Source organism: Chamaea fasciata, unplaced genomic scaffold (genome assembly GCF_029207755.1).
Source record: "Chamaea fasciata isolate MVZ Bird 193981 ecotype frontalis unplaced genomic scaffold, bChaFas1.0.hap1 SCAF_8, whole genome shotgun sequence".
NCBI lineage: Eukaryota > Metazoa > Chordata > Aves > Passeriformes > Sylviidae > Chamaea > Chamaea fasciata.
This window is the reverse complement of record NW_027094093.1, coordinates 1,563,763-1,577,652: the sequence shown is the minus strand read 5'-3', so window position 1 is coordinate 1,577,652 and position 13,890 is coordinate 1,563,763. Positions and strand designations below refer to the sequence as shown.

Sequence of the window (13,890 nt, the reverse complement as noted above, 5' to 3'; positions counted from 1 at the left end):
CCTCGTGTTTTAAACAAAACCTCTGGCACTTTTGTCACCCTTGAGCGCCACCTGCCAAGCCACTGTAACCCCTCGAGACCTCTGAAATTGGCTGTTACACCTCACACAGCCAGCACCAAACCAAGATTTTCTGAGATCTGCCTGAAAACAGAGAGGCTGCTTCTCAACCCGAGAGCCCCCAAGCTGCCACGTTCCTCCAGATTCCAGCTTTGGAAACACCCGGGTGAAGAAGCAGAAAAATTCACCGGCAAGGAAAGACGTAGTGAGGCAACAGGGACAGAAGCCTGAGGTGCATTTCTCAGTAAACACCAGAGCCAACCACAACAACTTGCTAATTAGGGATTACACCTGACTGCAAACCTTTGCCAGCCCCACAGACACATTCAGCACTCACTAAGAGAGTACCAAGTTACACAAAGCTACACAAACCAGCTCTGAATACATGACATGAAAACAGCAAATGCAGAGCCCACTTTATAGGTGAGGAGGTGCAGCACAGCTGCCTACAAATGGAAAGGGAGAGAACAATTCATGAGCATTCTTCAAACCACACAAAATGGGAACTTGATTCCCATCTGCAACACAAGACTCAAGCTTCCTGAAGACAGAAATCCATCACAGCACAAATTAAAGACAGATTGTGACCCACCTGAGGCAGCCCCTTGTGAGCACAGTGTATTCCTCCAATTGGAATGATGTTGGGTATTGCATTGCACTAAGCAAAAATTCTATTTAAGGGCTAATGTTTTAGTTCACCTCTGAACAGACAAGGAGGCCAAGCTAGAAACTTGTGTGCCCTTCTCATTTGCCTTACCTCAGTGCCAGCACAGGGGCACTGATTGTGCTTTGGAAATGTTCCTCAAAACCTGTAGCTGTTTCTATTGGCATCAAACTGAAATAACCCTCCTAAAACATTAGGCATAAGAGAAGCACAGAGGTGCTCAAGTGCTTTTTGCGGTGTCTTAATCAGGTGTCAGACCCTTCTCTGACACCTGTGCATGGGCTTTTTTCTTTTTTTTTCTGTAACATTTGTTGTTTCCTCTTGTTTTTTTAAACCTTTGCTTTAGAAAACACACCCAAGGAGCTGTTAGGCAATATTTTTAAGCCACTCTGGGAGGTTGCAGGTCAATCCTTATCAGACTTTATCCATCTTCATGGGGGTCATTACACTCTGGCCACGTGTAAGACTGCCAAATGGCGCAGGGAACAGGGACCTGTCATATTGATAGAACCTGCTTGTTTTTTTTGTAGACTTGCTCTCCATCTACATCGGCCATATCTTTCCCTTGGTTTTCATTTTTTTAAGTCGGGCCCATGCTGGGTTTTTTCGTTGTTAAGGAAAACCCAGGTTTGGGGGTGCAGCGCCCCAGAAGGGGTGTTTCACCAATCTCCCATGCTGATGAGAGGGAGATGTGAGCCGGAGCTGGATCTTAGAATGCAAAATGAAGTCTGAAAGACTATTTTCCTCTACAAAGAGAGGACCCTGTGTCTGGCATAGTCGAAACTGCAGGCAGAACACACAGCATATCTGAGGAAACCAGGAGCAGACCAAGGGATAGCCTTGGAAAGTCCTTCTGGTTAGTGAAAGAAGTACCCAGTTTTGCAGTAGTCAGCGAGACATCTATCTTTATCTTGATTATAATTTGGAATTTTAAGACTTGAACTTGAGAAGAAACAGTTCAAAAGACTTGTTAAAATCAGTCTGTAAGCAGCCCAAGAACACTGCATAAATAGACAAATTTATTAGGGACTCTTAAGACAGAGTGGGGTGAAAGTTGGCAGACTGGAGAATAAAGAGAAGTTTACTTTGAGACTTTGTAAGATCAGAAAGTGAAAAGGCTTGCAGGATGAGTTGAAACATACGTGAAACTTCAAAGAAAAATAATACAGTCGCTGTGTGTCCAAATGGAGCAAAGCAAGAGCAAGAATAGCTCCAGCCAAAGTAGAAGTAAAAGACAAAAAGAATGCTTTAATTCTCTGATCCCAAAAAGCAATTGTTCCTCACACCAACCCAGAAAAGCGGAGCGAGACTGAACTGCTTTTCCCCCCCACCTCCTTTCTCCCGCGGGGGTGAGTGAAGCCCTGGCCAGGCAAGCTCATTCTCTGTCTCCTTTATTTGTCTGTTCCTTCTGTTCCTGATATCCTCCGTCTAGGAGCAACCCCAAGCCACCCAAGTTCATAAAAATAGCCACGCAAAATTTTAAAAAAAGACCACGCTGAGAAGTGAATCCTATGTGACCAAAGGAGAATCCACGTGTTCAGAGCCATTTTGCTACAGCATGAGAAGCTGACTTTTGTGGGCGGATACCATCTAGCCCAACCTTGCAGCACACCCACTCCAACACCTCACAGAGTCCCTCCTACCAGCCTTGGGACACACCCCTTTTGTGGGCCATACCCAATCCTCGTCCCTGCCCTTCCTGACTTCAAAATTCAAAACTTTTGCAGTTGCCCTGATAAATTTTATAATAAAAATCTCTAATTATGGAATTCATTTTAGAAATTATTTTAAGAACTTTTAAAAAATACTACAGCCCTAAAAAACAATCATTTTCTTACAAAATAGCTCAAGAAAATTTCAGAACCCTGTAAACACATAGCAAAATTCAGACACCAAAAAATAAAATCAGATTTCACGAAGTCTAAAAGCCATATCTCAAAATTATGAAGCTAGCAGCTGTTCTGCACATTTTTCTAAGTTCACATTTCCTTTTAATCAATTCTTTTTATGTTACAGGTTTAGTAGAAAAAACAAAGACATCTCTGCTCAAAGAAGTTTCGAATGATCAGTTATACAATTTACTTAAGAAACTAATCTTTCTTCTTTCCTCCTGACAGCAACTGTATTTTATCACACTTATGAGATCACACACTGTCCTCCCAGGTTTTATAGCAGAGGGTAACACAGTGGCAAACCTCCTGGCAATAACAATTCAGATCACATTACCAAATGTTATTGAACAAGCCCGAGTAAGTCATGCATTCTTTCATCAGAATGCACCAGCACTGGCAAAAATGTCTAATATCTCTCAAAATCAGGCCAAGGCAATGGTCCAATCATGTCCAAATTACCAAAAACTAGCCACCCCAGCAATAGCAATAGGGCTTAAACTCCCAAAGTTAAAAGCAAACTAATGTAACACAATTTCAATCATTTAAAAAATTCAAACACATACTTCTTTCTGGCCACACACTTTTAAAAGCAATTTCTGCCTCAACACATAAAAGAAAAAAAAAAAAAAAGCAATCAAACATTTCTTGCGATTTCTCACAATTAGACAAGTTTTTCAACATGAGAGACATCAAATTTACCACAGATTTAACTAATTTTTCCCTAAGACCCATCTATTGTAGAAAAAGCATACAGACAACTGAAGACACTCCTTGAAAGATAAAAATGGGAGAGTATAGACGCGCTGTCTACTATAGAAAGTTAAACACAGCTATATATGTTGCCCTGATCTTTTTCAGCCTTCTGATGTTTGCATTTTTGTAGTAAAGTTTCTCATGGATTTTCAGGTAAACAAAGTAAAGTTTACATTCCTCTCTGGAAGAAGGACAATTGATGGACATCTAGTTTGACCAGTGTGGTGGAAGAAGTGGCAACCTTACCCTCCAATCCCTGGTCATTGTCCAGAATCTATATAAATTGAGGTCGAAAATTAAACGCCCCTCTTTTTTGCCCTGATGACTGACTGTGTGCATGTCCTTCATTTCGTATCCTCTAACGACATATATATATATATACATATATATATATACATATATATATATATATATATACACACATATATATATACACACATATATACAGATACATATATACATATATATATATATACACATATATATATATATATATATGTATGTATGTATGTATGTATGTTTTTTAATCTCCCATATTCATAAAAAATCCAGAAGCAGGAAAAATTCTGAAGCCTGTCCTTTGTAGCAGGGAGACAGGTTTTGTTTGTCTCCACAGGTGCAGGATCTGAGTGAGTCCCTGCAACAGATGTCAAGTCAAAATGACAGAAACAGGAAAGGGCAGTAGAAAAAAACCTGAAGAAGACCACCAAAAGTCGTGACTGACTACAGACCACAGTTTCAAAAAGACTACATTTCTACACTTCAACTCAACTCAGCAGTGTAGACATTTGAGCATTTTCAAAGCAGAGACTGAGTTTTTTATGAAGTTTTTACTAGTTAAAGAGTACTCAGCAGAGTATTCTTTACACTGAGAAGGTTTTATACATTATTACTATCACGTTAATGTTATTACATTGTTCTCAAACAGTATATTAAGAGGCTAAAAAAAGGTCAGTAGTCCCAGTTCTATATAAAGAAGAGAAAATATTTCACTTGAAAAATCTCTCACAAGGCAAAAAAGCAAATCATAGTTGGAAAGCAATGACATACTAGATTTTGATCTTAAAATATTATTAATTGAAATAATTACCTAGAAAAGATGAAAGGGTAATAAATTAAAATATTTTAATTCAAAAATACTACAGTTAGAGCCAAATTATGAAACAATAGCAAGTTACTGGCAAAATTATAATCATCAAATGAAATGAAGATTTTCTCAAAGTAATTAATTCTCCTTTTCTTTTTTCTAATAAGTTAGGGTGAAAGGTTGCACTGTCATAAGCAAAGGATTCTATTTAAGGGATAAAGTCTTAGTTTACCTCTGAACAGACAAGGAGGCCAAACTAGAAACTTCTGCGCCCTTCTCATTGGGGTTGGCTCAATGCCAGCACAGGGGCACTGGTTGGGCTTTGGAATTGTTTCTCAAAAGCTATAGGTGTTTCTATTGGCAGCAAGCCAAATTACCCCTCCTAAAACCTTGAGTATTCAAGAAAGAGCAGACAGGTGCTCAAGTGCTTTTTGGGGTGTCTTAATCAGGTGTCAGACCCTTCTCTGCCACCTACGCATGGGTTTTGTTCTTTTTTTCTGTAACATTTCTTGTTTCCACTTCTTAAAAAACCCTTGCTTTAGAAAACACACCCAAGGAGTTGTTAGGCAATATTATTAAGCCACTTATAAAGTCTGATAAGGGTTGACCTGCAACCCTTATCAGACTTGATACATCATCATGGGGCTCATTACACTCTGACCACATGTAAGACTCTATCACTTGGGCATCAAAGGCCTTGGATAGTCCAGCACAAACTCCAACCTCAGGAGCCAGACAGAGCTCTTGCGTAAGAGATCATGCATAGTCACCTCCCACTGCAGGAACTCAGAAGCCAGTTTTGAGAATGGGTCATAGGCAAAATCACAGAGGAAAAGGTTTTGGGTGTCAAAGAGCAGATTCTTCACCCGCTGGAGAAAGCTCATGTGGTCTGTAAATGCCCTGGGCACATAGGAAGGAGGATTGGGACACTGAGTGGCTTCAAAATCCAACCCACATGGGATTCCTCGTAGGAAATACACAGAAGGCAGTGAAAGATGCTCTGCCAGGATCACCCCACAAGGTACTACAGGGTCAGTAAGAAGGGCATCAAACTTGCTCTCCTCAAGGTACCTGATGAGCTCTTTGTTTTGCAGCAGATGTTGACAGGAAGCAACTGTCATTTCACTGAATTTTTTCATACCTTCATACACCTTAATAAATCTTTCCACAAAAGATGCCTCCTCAAATGGAGTTTGTAGAAATGCCTTGAAATCTTTCTCCATCTCTTCCTGTCTGTAGGGGACCGAGAACATTTTCATCACAAAGTTCTTAGATGGTTTGATGTGCAAAGCCACTTCAGGTGCCACCACGACCACCTCGTGTCCCCTCTGCCTCAGGGTGTCCAGCAGTTCCCGCATGCTGAGCCAGTGGCTGCCATCCACTGGCACCACCAGGAGCTTCCCAGCAGCAGCCAGACCCAGCAGGGACAGGAGCAGAAGCACAACTGGTGGAGAAGCACTGAGCCCCGGGGCCATTCCTGCAGGGATCAGGTCAGTGTCTCCAGGGAAGGAAACTCACAGCAGCACAGGAGGACTGACACCTGCTCCGCTCTATAAAACAATCTGTGCCTCAGCCCATGTTTGTACCTTTGTACAACTTTATTTGCGGTGTAGTAAAATAATTATCAGTGTTGTGTTAAAAGGCTGCGTAACCAGCAGCAGAGTTCAGGCAGTTGATAAATGTGGGCGATGCACCAGATCAGCCTCTTATTTTATAACAAAACCTCTGGCACTTTTGTCACCCTCGACCGCCACTTGCCAAACCACTGTAACCCCTCGAGACCTCTGAAATTGGCTGTTACACCTCACACAGCCAGCACCAAACCAAGATTTTCTGAGATCTGCCTGAAAACGGAGAAGCTGCCTCTCAACCCGAGGGCCCCCAAGCTGCCACGTTCCTCCAGATTCCAGCTTTGGAAATACCCGGGTGAAGAAGCTGAAAAATTTCCTGGCAAAGAAAGACGTACTGAGGCAACAAGGACAGAAGCCTGAGGTGCATTTCTCAGTAAACACCAGAGCCAACCACAACAACTTGCTAATTAGGGATTACACTTGACTGCAAACCTTTGCCAGCCCCACAGACCCATTCAGCACTCACTAAGAGAGTACCAAGTTACACAAAGCTACACAAACCAGCTCTGAATACATGACATGAAAACAGCAAATGCAGAGCCCACTTTATAGGTGAGGAGGTGCAGCACAGCTGCCTACAAATGGAAAGGGAGAGAACAATTCATGAGCATTCTTCAAACCACACAAAATGGGAACTTGATTCCCATCTGCAACACAAGATTCAAGCTTCCTGAAGACAGAAATCCAATGCAGCACAAATTAAAGACAGATTGTGACCCACCTGAGGCAGCCCCTTGTGAGCACAGTGTACTCCTCCAATTGGAATGATGTTGGGCATCAAAGGCCTTGGATAGTCCAGCACAAACTCCAGCCTCAGGAACCAAACAGAGCCCTTGCGTAAGAGATCCTGCACAGTCACCTCCCGCTGCAGGAACTCAGAAGCCAGTTTTGAGAATGGGTCATAGACAAAATCACAGAGGAAAAGGTTTTGGGTGTCAAAGAGCAGATTCTTCACCCGCTGGAGAAAGCTCATGTGGTCTGTATTGTCTGTAAATGCCCTGGGCACATAGGAAGGAGGATTGGGACACTGAGTGGCTTCAAAATCCAACCCACATGGGATTCCTCGTAGGAAATACACAGAAGGCAGTGAAAGATGCTCTGCCAGGATCACCCCACAAGGTAATACAGGGTCAGTAAGAAGGGCATCAAACTTGCTCTCCTCAAGGTACCTGATGAGCTCTTTGTTTTGCAGCAGATGTTGACAGGAAGCAACTGACATTTCACTGAATTTTTTCATACCTTCATATGTCTTAAGAAATCTTTCCACAAAAGATCCCTCCTCAAATGGAGTTTGTAGAAATACCTTGAAATCTTTCTCCATCTCTTCCTGTGTATAGGGGACTGAGTAAATTTTCATGACAAAGTTCTCAGATGGTTTGATGTGCAAAGCCACTTCAGGTGCCACCACGACCACCTCGTGTCCCCTCTGCCTCAGGGTGTCCAGCAGTTCCCGCATGCTGAGCCAGTGGCTGCCATCCACTGGCACCACCAGGAGCTTCCCAGCAGCAGCCAGACCCAGCAGGGACAGGAGCAGAAGCACAACTGGTGGAGAAGCACTGAGCCCCGGGGCCATTCCTGCAGGGATCAGGTCAGTGTCTCCAGGGAAGGAAACTCACAGCAGCACAGGAGGACTGACACCTGCTCCGCTCTATAAAACAATCTGTGCCTCAGCCCATGTTTGTACCTTTGTACAACTTTATTTGCGGTGTAGTAAAATAATTATCAGTGTTGTGTTAAAAGGCTGCGTAACCAGCAGCAGAGTTCAGGCAGTTGATAAATGTGGGCGATGCACCAGATCAGCCTCTTATTTTATAACAAAACCTCTGGCACTTTTGTCACCCTCGACCGCCACTTGCCAAACCACTGTAACCCCTCGAGACCTCTGAAATTGGCTGTTACACCTCACACAGCCAGCACCAAACCAAGATTTTCTGAGATCTGCCTGAAAACGGAGAAGCTGCCTCTCAACCCGAGGGCCCCCAAGCTGCCACGTTCCTCCAGATTCCAGCTTTGGAAATACCCGGGTGAAGAAGCTGAAAAATTTCCTGGCAAAGAAAGACGTACTGAGGCAACAAGGACAGAAGCCTGAGGTGCATTTCTCAGTAAACACCAGAGCCAACCACAACAACTTGCTAATTAGGGATTACACTTGACTGCAAACCTTTGCCAGCCCCACAGACCCATTCAGCACTCACTAAGAGAGTACCAAGTTACACAAAGCTACACAAACCAGCTCTGAATACATGACATGAAAACAGCAAATGCAGAGCCCACTTTATAGGTGAGGAGGTGCAGCACAGCTGCCTACAAATGGAAAGGGAGAGAACAATTCATGAGCATTCTTCAAACCACACAAAATGGGAACTTGATTCCCATCTGCAACACAAGATTCAAGCTTCCTGAAGACAGAAATCCAATGCAGCACAAATTAAAGACAGATTGTGACCCACCTGAGGCAGCCCCTTGTGAGCACAGTGTACTCCTCCAATTGGAATGATGTTGGGCATCAAAGGCCTTGGATAGTCCAGCACAAACTCCAGCCTCAGGAACCAAACAGAGCCCTTGCGTAAGAGATTCTGCACAGTCACCTCCCGCTGCAGGAACTCAGAAGCCAGTTTTGAGAATGGGTCATAGACAAAATCACAGAGGAAAAGGTTTTGGGTGTCAAAGAGCAGATTCTTCACCCGCTGGAGAAAGCTCATGTGGTCTGTATTGTCTGTAAATGCCCTGGGCACATAGGAAGGAGGATTGGGACACTGAGTGGCTTCAAAATCCAACCCACATGGGATTCCTCGTAGGAAATACACAGAAGGCAGTGAAAGATGCTCTGCCAGGATCACCCCACAAGGTAATACAGGGTCAGTAAGAAGGGCATCAAACTTGCTCTCCTCAAGGTACCTGATGAGCTCTTTGTTTTGCAGCAGATGTTGACAGGAAGCAACTGACATTTCACTGAATTTTTTCATACCTTCATATGTCTTAAGAAATCTTTCCACAAAAGATCCCTCCTCAAATGGAGTTTGTAGAAATACCTTGAAATCTTTCTCCATCTCTTCCTGTGTATAGGGGACTGAGTAAATTTTCATGACAAAGTTCTCAGATGGTTTGATGTGCAAAGCCACTTCAGGTGCCACCACGACCACCTCGTGTCCCCTCTGCCTCAGGGTGTCCAGCAGTTCCCGCATGCTGAACCAGGGGCTGCCATCCACTGGCACCACCAGGAGCTTCCCAGCAGCAGCCAGACCCAGCAGGGACAGGAGCAGAAGCACAACTGGTGGAGAAGCACTGAGCCCCGGGGCCATTCCTGCAGGGATCAGGTCAGTGTCTCCAGGGAAGGAAACCCACAGCAGCACAGGAGCACAGGCACCCACTCCACTCTTGCAAGAAATCTGTGCCCCAGCCCAGCAATGGATCCTTATTTTATGTGCTGGGCCGTGAATGTGTAATCTCTGATATGATAAAGTCTGCAGAACAAGCATGGAACTCCTGCCAAGTCCATAGAGTCACCAGATAACTCCCATCTATCTCTATCAGAAGAACAGTAAAGAGTGCCCCAGGAAGGATGGAGGCGTGACTCTGGAACTGCACTTTGGATTCCTTCCCTCTGGATGGACCATCTGCATGCTCAGATGTGTCACATGTAGGAGATGTGTCACATGCAACATCAGCCTTTGGACCAGCAGAGGCTTCTCTTTTCCCCCAGGCAAGGTCTGTCCCCTCTCCCTGTCTCTTGGAAAAGTCATCTCTAGGAGACCCGGACCCCACGGCAGCTCTGAGACAGCTCTTTAAAATGGTTTCTAGACCGAGAAGACAGAGAAGATGGAAGGATGATGCCAGGTTTCTGCAGCACATGTGACCCACATCAAGCAGCACTTCCAGTGCCCCAGACCTGCCCCAAGGCATGCAAGGGGTGGCTTTGTGAGCTGGGAGGTTTGAGCAGACATTTATGAGCACTTTTCAGGGGCACTTTCCACAGAACAATTCAGGGCCTAATTCTGGCTTCATTTTGGTCACTGACAAAGCACCAACGGTGCCCAGCTGTGGTGGAGTTGTGTGAATGCTCACGTGGCCAATCCCATCGTACACAGGGATGTCTGTAAGGTGTCACAGCCACCTCCATAGTTGGGGATGGGTGGAATTGCCACAGGGGCTTTGTGATCCCCTCCTACAGCACACCAATCCTAAGGAATATGAAAGAAGACAAAGCCAGGGCACCAAAAGAACTCACCCCACTTCCCAGGCTCACCGCTGGAGCAGCAGAGGAGGCTCTCCAGGAGGAACTGTGCCCGGGAATGGTGTCAGGACCCCAGGGAACCCAAGCACACGGCACAATGTAGCAGCAGGTATCATGCACAAGGCTGCTGCTATTTCCTCAGTGCCAGTCATGCTGTGCTGGATGTGTCAAATCAGACCTGCTACAGGTATTAGGGCTGGGCTTTGGAGCCAGGAAAGAGTTTTTAAGGTTCTCTGGGACATCCCATTGGAACTGCTCATTATACAAATCCAAGATTTTTTCTTACTATCCAAAAATTCTCAGAATTACTTTTACTGCCAGAATCAATGTCCCATCACAGATCTTTAGTAGAGGGTAACTAGGAAACCGTGGTATTTCCTTATTACTGAGAACCTTTTAAAAGCCAGAAGGAACAGCTGCCTACACAGGATGTATAAAGTCAGCAAGGAAGTGAGAAAAAAACAGTTTATTTCATGAAGATTCACCTAACTCATTAGAAATGGGAATTTGATTTCTATCACAATACAGAATTGCACCCTCCTGAACACAGAAAACAATCATGGCATGCATTAAACACATCCCCACCTGTGGTAGATCCTTTTGGGCACAGTGTACTCCTCCAATTGGAATGATGTTGGGCATCAAGGGCCTTGGATAGTCCAGCACAAAATCTAACCTCAGGAGCCAAACAGAGCTCTTGCGTAAGAGATCCAGCACAGTCACCTCCCGCTACAGGAACTCAGAAGCCAGTTTTGAGTAGGCTTGAAAGGCAAAATCACAGAGGAAAACATTTGGGATGTCAAAGAGTAGATTCTTCACTTGGTGGAGAAAGCTCATGCGGTCTGTGTTGTCTGTAAATGCCCTGGGCACATAGGAAGGGGGATTGGGACACAGCCTGGCATCTAAATCTAACCCACAATGGATTCCTCGTAGGAAATACGTGGAAGGAAGTGAAAGATGCTCTGCCAGGATCAACCCGCAAGTTAGTACAGAGTCACTAAGAAGGGCATCAAACTTGCTCTCCTCAAGGTACCTGAAGAGCTCTTTGTTTTGCAGCAGCTGCTCACAGCTGGTGACCCAACAGTCCCAACAGTTTTCATACCTTTGTATACTTTAAAAAATCTCTTAAAAATCCTTCCTGCTTACAATGAATAATGAAAAAAGGCCTGCAATGCTTTCTCCAACTCCACCTGTGTGTAGGGGACCGTGTACATTTTCATCACAAAGTCCTTTGAAGGTCTGATGTGCATAGCGACTTCAGGTGCCACTACGACCACCTCGTGTCCCTTCTGCCTCAGGATGTCCAGCACTTCCCGCATGCTGAGCCAGTGGCTGCCATCCACTGGCACCACCAGGAGCTTCCCAGCAGCAGCCAGACCCAGCAGGGACAGGAGCAGAAGCACAATGAGTGCAGAAGCACTGAGCCCCGGGGCCATTCCTGCAGGGATCAGGTCAGTGTCTCCAGGGAAGGAAACCCACAGCAGCACAGGAGGACTGGCACCTGCTCCGCGCCTTTAAGCAATCTGTGCCCCAGCCCAACTTTGTACCCTTGCTTTATTTACTGTGTAGTAAATTCATAATCACTGGTGTGATAGAAGGCTGCATAACCAGCAGCAGAGTTCAGACAGTTGATAAATGTGAGCGATGCACAAAATCAGCCTCATGCTTTATAACAAAACCTCTGGCACTTTTGTCACCCTTGAGCGCCACCTGCCAAGCCACTGTAACCCCTCGAGATCTCTGAAATTGGCTGTTACACCTCACACAGCCAGCACCAAACCAAGATTTTCTGAGATCTGCCTGAAAACGGAGAAGCTGCCTCTCAACCCGAGAGCCCCCAAGCTGCCACGTTCCTCCAGATTCCAGCTTTGGAAATACCCGGGTGAAGAAGCAGAAAAATTTCCTGGCAAAGAAAAACGTAGCGAGGCAACAAGGACAGAAGCCTGAGGTGCATTTCTCAGTAAACACCAGAGCCAACCACAACAACTTGCTAATTAGGGATTACACCTGACTGCAAACCTTTGCCAGCCCCACAGACCCATTCAGCACTCACTAAGAGAGTACCAAGTTACACAAAGCTACACAAACCAGCTCTGAATACATGACATGAAAACAGCAAATGCAGAGCCCACTTTATAGGTGAGGAGGTGCAGCACAGCTGCCTACAAATGGAAAGGGAGAGAACAATTCATGAGCATTCTTCAAACCACACAAAATGGGAACTTGATTCCCATCTGCAACACAAGATTCAAGCTTCCTGAAGACAGAAATCCAATGCAGCACAAATTAAAGACAGATTGTGACCCACCTGAGGCAGCCCCTTGTGAGCACAGTGTATTCCTCCAATTGGAATGATGTTGGGCATCAAAGGCCTTGGATAGTCCAGCACAAACTCCAGCCTCAGGAACCAAACAGAGCCCTTGCGTAAGAGATCCTGCACAGTCACCTCCCGCTGCAGGAACTCAGAAGCCAGTTTTGAGAATGGGTCATAGGCAAAATCACAGAGGAAAAGGTTTTGGGTGTCAAAGAGCAGATTCTTCACCCGCTGGAGAAAGCTCATGTGGTCTGTATGGTCTGTAAATGCCCTGGGCACATAGGAAGGAGGATTGGGACACTGAGTGGCTTCAAAATCCAACCCACATGGGATTCCTCGTAGGAAATACACAGAAGGCAGTGAAAGATGCTCTGCCAGGATCACCCCACAAGGTAATACAGGGTCAGTAAGAAGGGCATCAAACTTGCTCTCCTCAAGGTACCTGATGAGCTCTTTGTTTTGCAGCAGATGTTGACAGGAATCAACTGACATTTCACTGAATTTTTTCATACCTTCATATGTCTTAAGAAATCTTTCCACAAAAGATCCCTCCTCAAATGGAGTTTGTAGAAATGCCTTGAAATCTTTCTCCATCTCTTCCTGTGTATAGGGGACTGAGTAAATTTTCATGACAAAGTTCTCAGATGGTTTGATGTGCAAAGCCACTTCAGGTGCCACCACGACCACCTCGTGTCCCCTCTGCCTCAGGGTGTCCAGCAGTTCCCGCATGCTGAACCAGGGGCTGCCATCCACTGGCACCACCAGGAGCTTCCCAGCAGCAGCCAGACCCAGCAGGGACAGGAGCAGAAGCACAACTGGTGGAGAAGCACTGAGCCCCGGGGCCATTCCTGCAGGGATCAGGTCAGTGTCTCCAGGGAAGGAAACCCACAGCAGCACAGGAGCACAGGCACCCACTCCACTCTTGCAAGAAATCTGTGCCCCAGCCCAGCAATGGATCCTTATTTTATGTGCTGGGCCGTGAATGTGTAATCTCTGATATGATAAAGTCTGCAGAACAAGCATGGAACTCCTGCCAAGTCCATAGAGTCACCAGATAACTCCCATCTATCTCTATCAGAAGAACAGTAAAGAGTGCCCCAGGAAGGATGGAGGCGTGACTCTGGAACTGCACTTTGGATTCCTTCCCTCTGGATGGACCATCTGCATGCTCAGATGTGTCACATGTAGGAGATGTGTCACATGCAACATCAGCCTTTGGACCAGCAGAGGCTTCTCTTTTCCCCCAGGCAAGGTCTGT

At 45.3% G+C, this 13,890-nt stretch overlaps 4 protein-coding genes across 9 annotated transcripts in view; all 4 read right to left on the bottom strand.

Annotated features, from left to right (window-relative positions):
- The window catches only part of LOC136293079 (UDP-glucuronosyltransferase 1A1-like), a 76,870-nt gene that overhangs the window by 17,842 nt on the left and 45,138 nt on the right, over window positions 1-13,890 (bottom strand). The window lies entirely within an intron of this gene.
- On the bottom strand, window positions 5,131-7,657 carry LOC136293045 (UDP-glucuronosyltransferase 1A1-like). The gene is made up of 2 exons (XM_066189305.1): window positions 6,806-7,657; window positions 5,131-5,229 (listed from the first exon to the last, which is right to left on the bottom strand). Exons 1-2 carry the CDS (start codon window positions 7,655-7,657, stop codon window positions 5,131-5,133), a joined length of 951 nt encoding a protein of 316 aa, XP_066045402.1.
- On the bottom strand, window positions 8,305-9,386 carry LOC136293044 (UDP-glucuronosyltransferase 1A1-like). Its single transcript, XM_066189304.1, has 2 exons — window positions 8,535-9,386; window positions 8,305-8,388 (listed from the first exon to the last, which is right to left on the bottom strand). Exons 1-2 carry the CDS (start codon window positions 9,384-9,386, stop codon window positions 8,305-8,307), a joined length of 936 nt encoding a protein of 311 aa, XP_066045401.1.
- LOC136293043 (UDP-glucuronosyltransferase 1A1-like) lies at window positions 10,715-13,478 on the bottom strand. Its single transcript, XM_066189303.1, has 3 exons — window positions 12,627-13,478; window positions 10,904-11,047; window positions 10,715-10,738 (listed from the first exon to the last, which is right to left on the bottom strand). Exons 1-3 carry the CDS (start codon window positions 13,476-13,478, stop codon window positions 10,715-10,717), a joined length of 1,020 nt encoding a protein of 339 aa, XP_066045400.1.

What these genes read in the sequence shown, in the direction of transcription:
- LOC136293045 (XM_066189305.1), bottom strand. Translation starts at nt 7,657, where the DNA reads ATGGCCCCGGGGCTCAGTGCTTCTCCACCAGTTGTGCTTCTGCTCCTG. An exon ending in CTCACAAGGGGCTGCCTCAG is followed by an intron (nt 5,230 to 6,805) that starts GTGGGTCACAAT and finishes GAGTTCCTGCAG; the next exon opens with TGGGAGGTGACTATGCATGA.
- LOC136293044 (XM_066189304.1), bottom strand. Translation starts at nt 9,386, where the DNA reads ATGGCCCCGGGGCTCAGTGCTTCTCCACCAGTTGTGCTTCTGCTCCTG. An exon ending in CTCACAAGGGGCTGCCTCAG is followed by an intron (nt 8,389 to 8,534) that starts GTGGGTCACAAT and finishes TTCCATTTGTAG; the next exon opens with GCAGCTGTGCTGCACCTCCT.
- LOC136293043 (XM_066189303.1), bottom strand. Translation starts at nt 13,478, where the DNA reads ATGGCCCCGGGGCTCAGTGCTTCTCCACCAGTTGTGCTTCTGCTCCTG. An exon ending in CTCACAAGGGGCTGCCTCAG is followed by an intron (nt 11,048 to 12,626) that starts GTGGGTCACAAT and finishes GAGTTCCTGTAG; the next exon opens with CGGGAGGTGACTGTGCTGGA. An exon ending in CCCAAAAGGATCTACCACAG is followed by an intron (nt 10,739 to 10,903) that starts GTGGGGATGTGT and finishes CATCCTGTGTAG; the next exon opens with GCAGCTGTTCCTTCTGGCTT.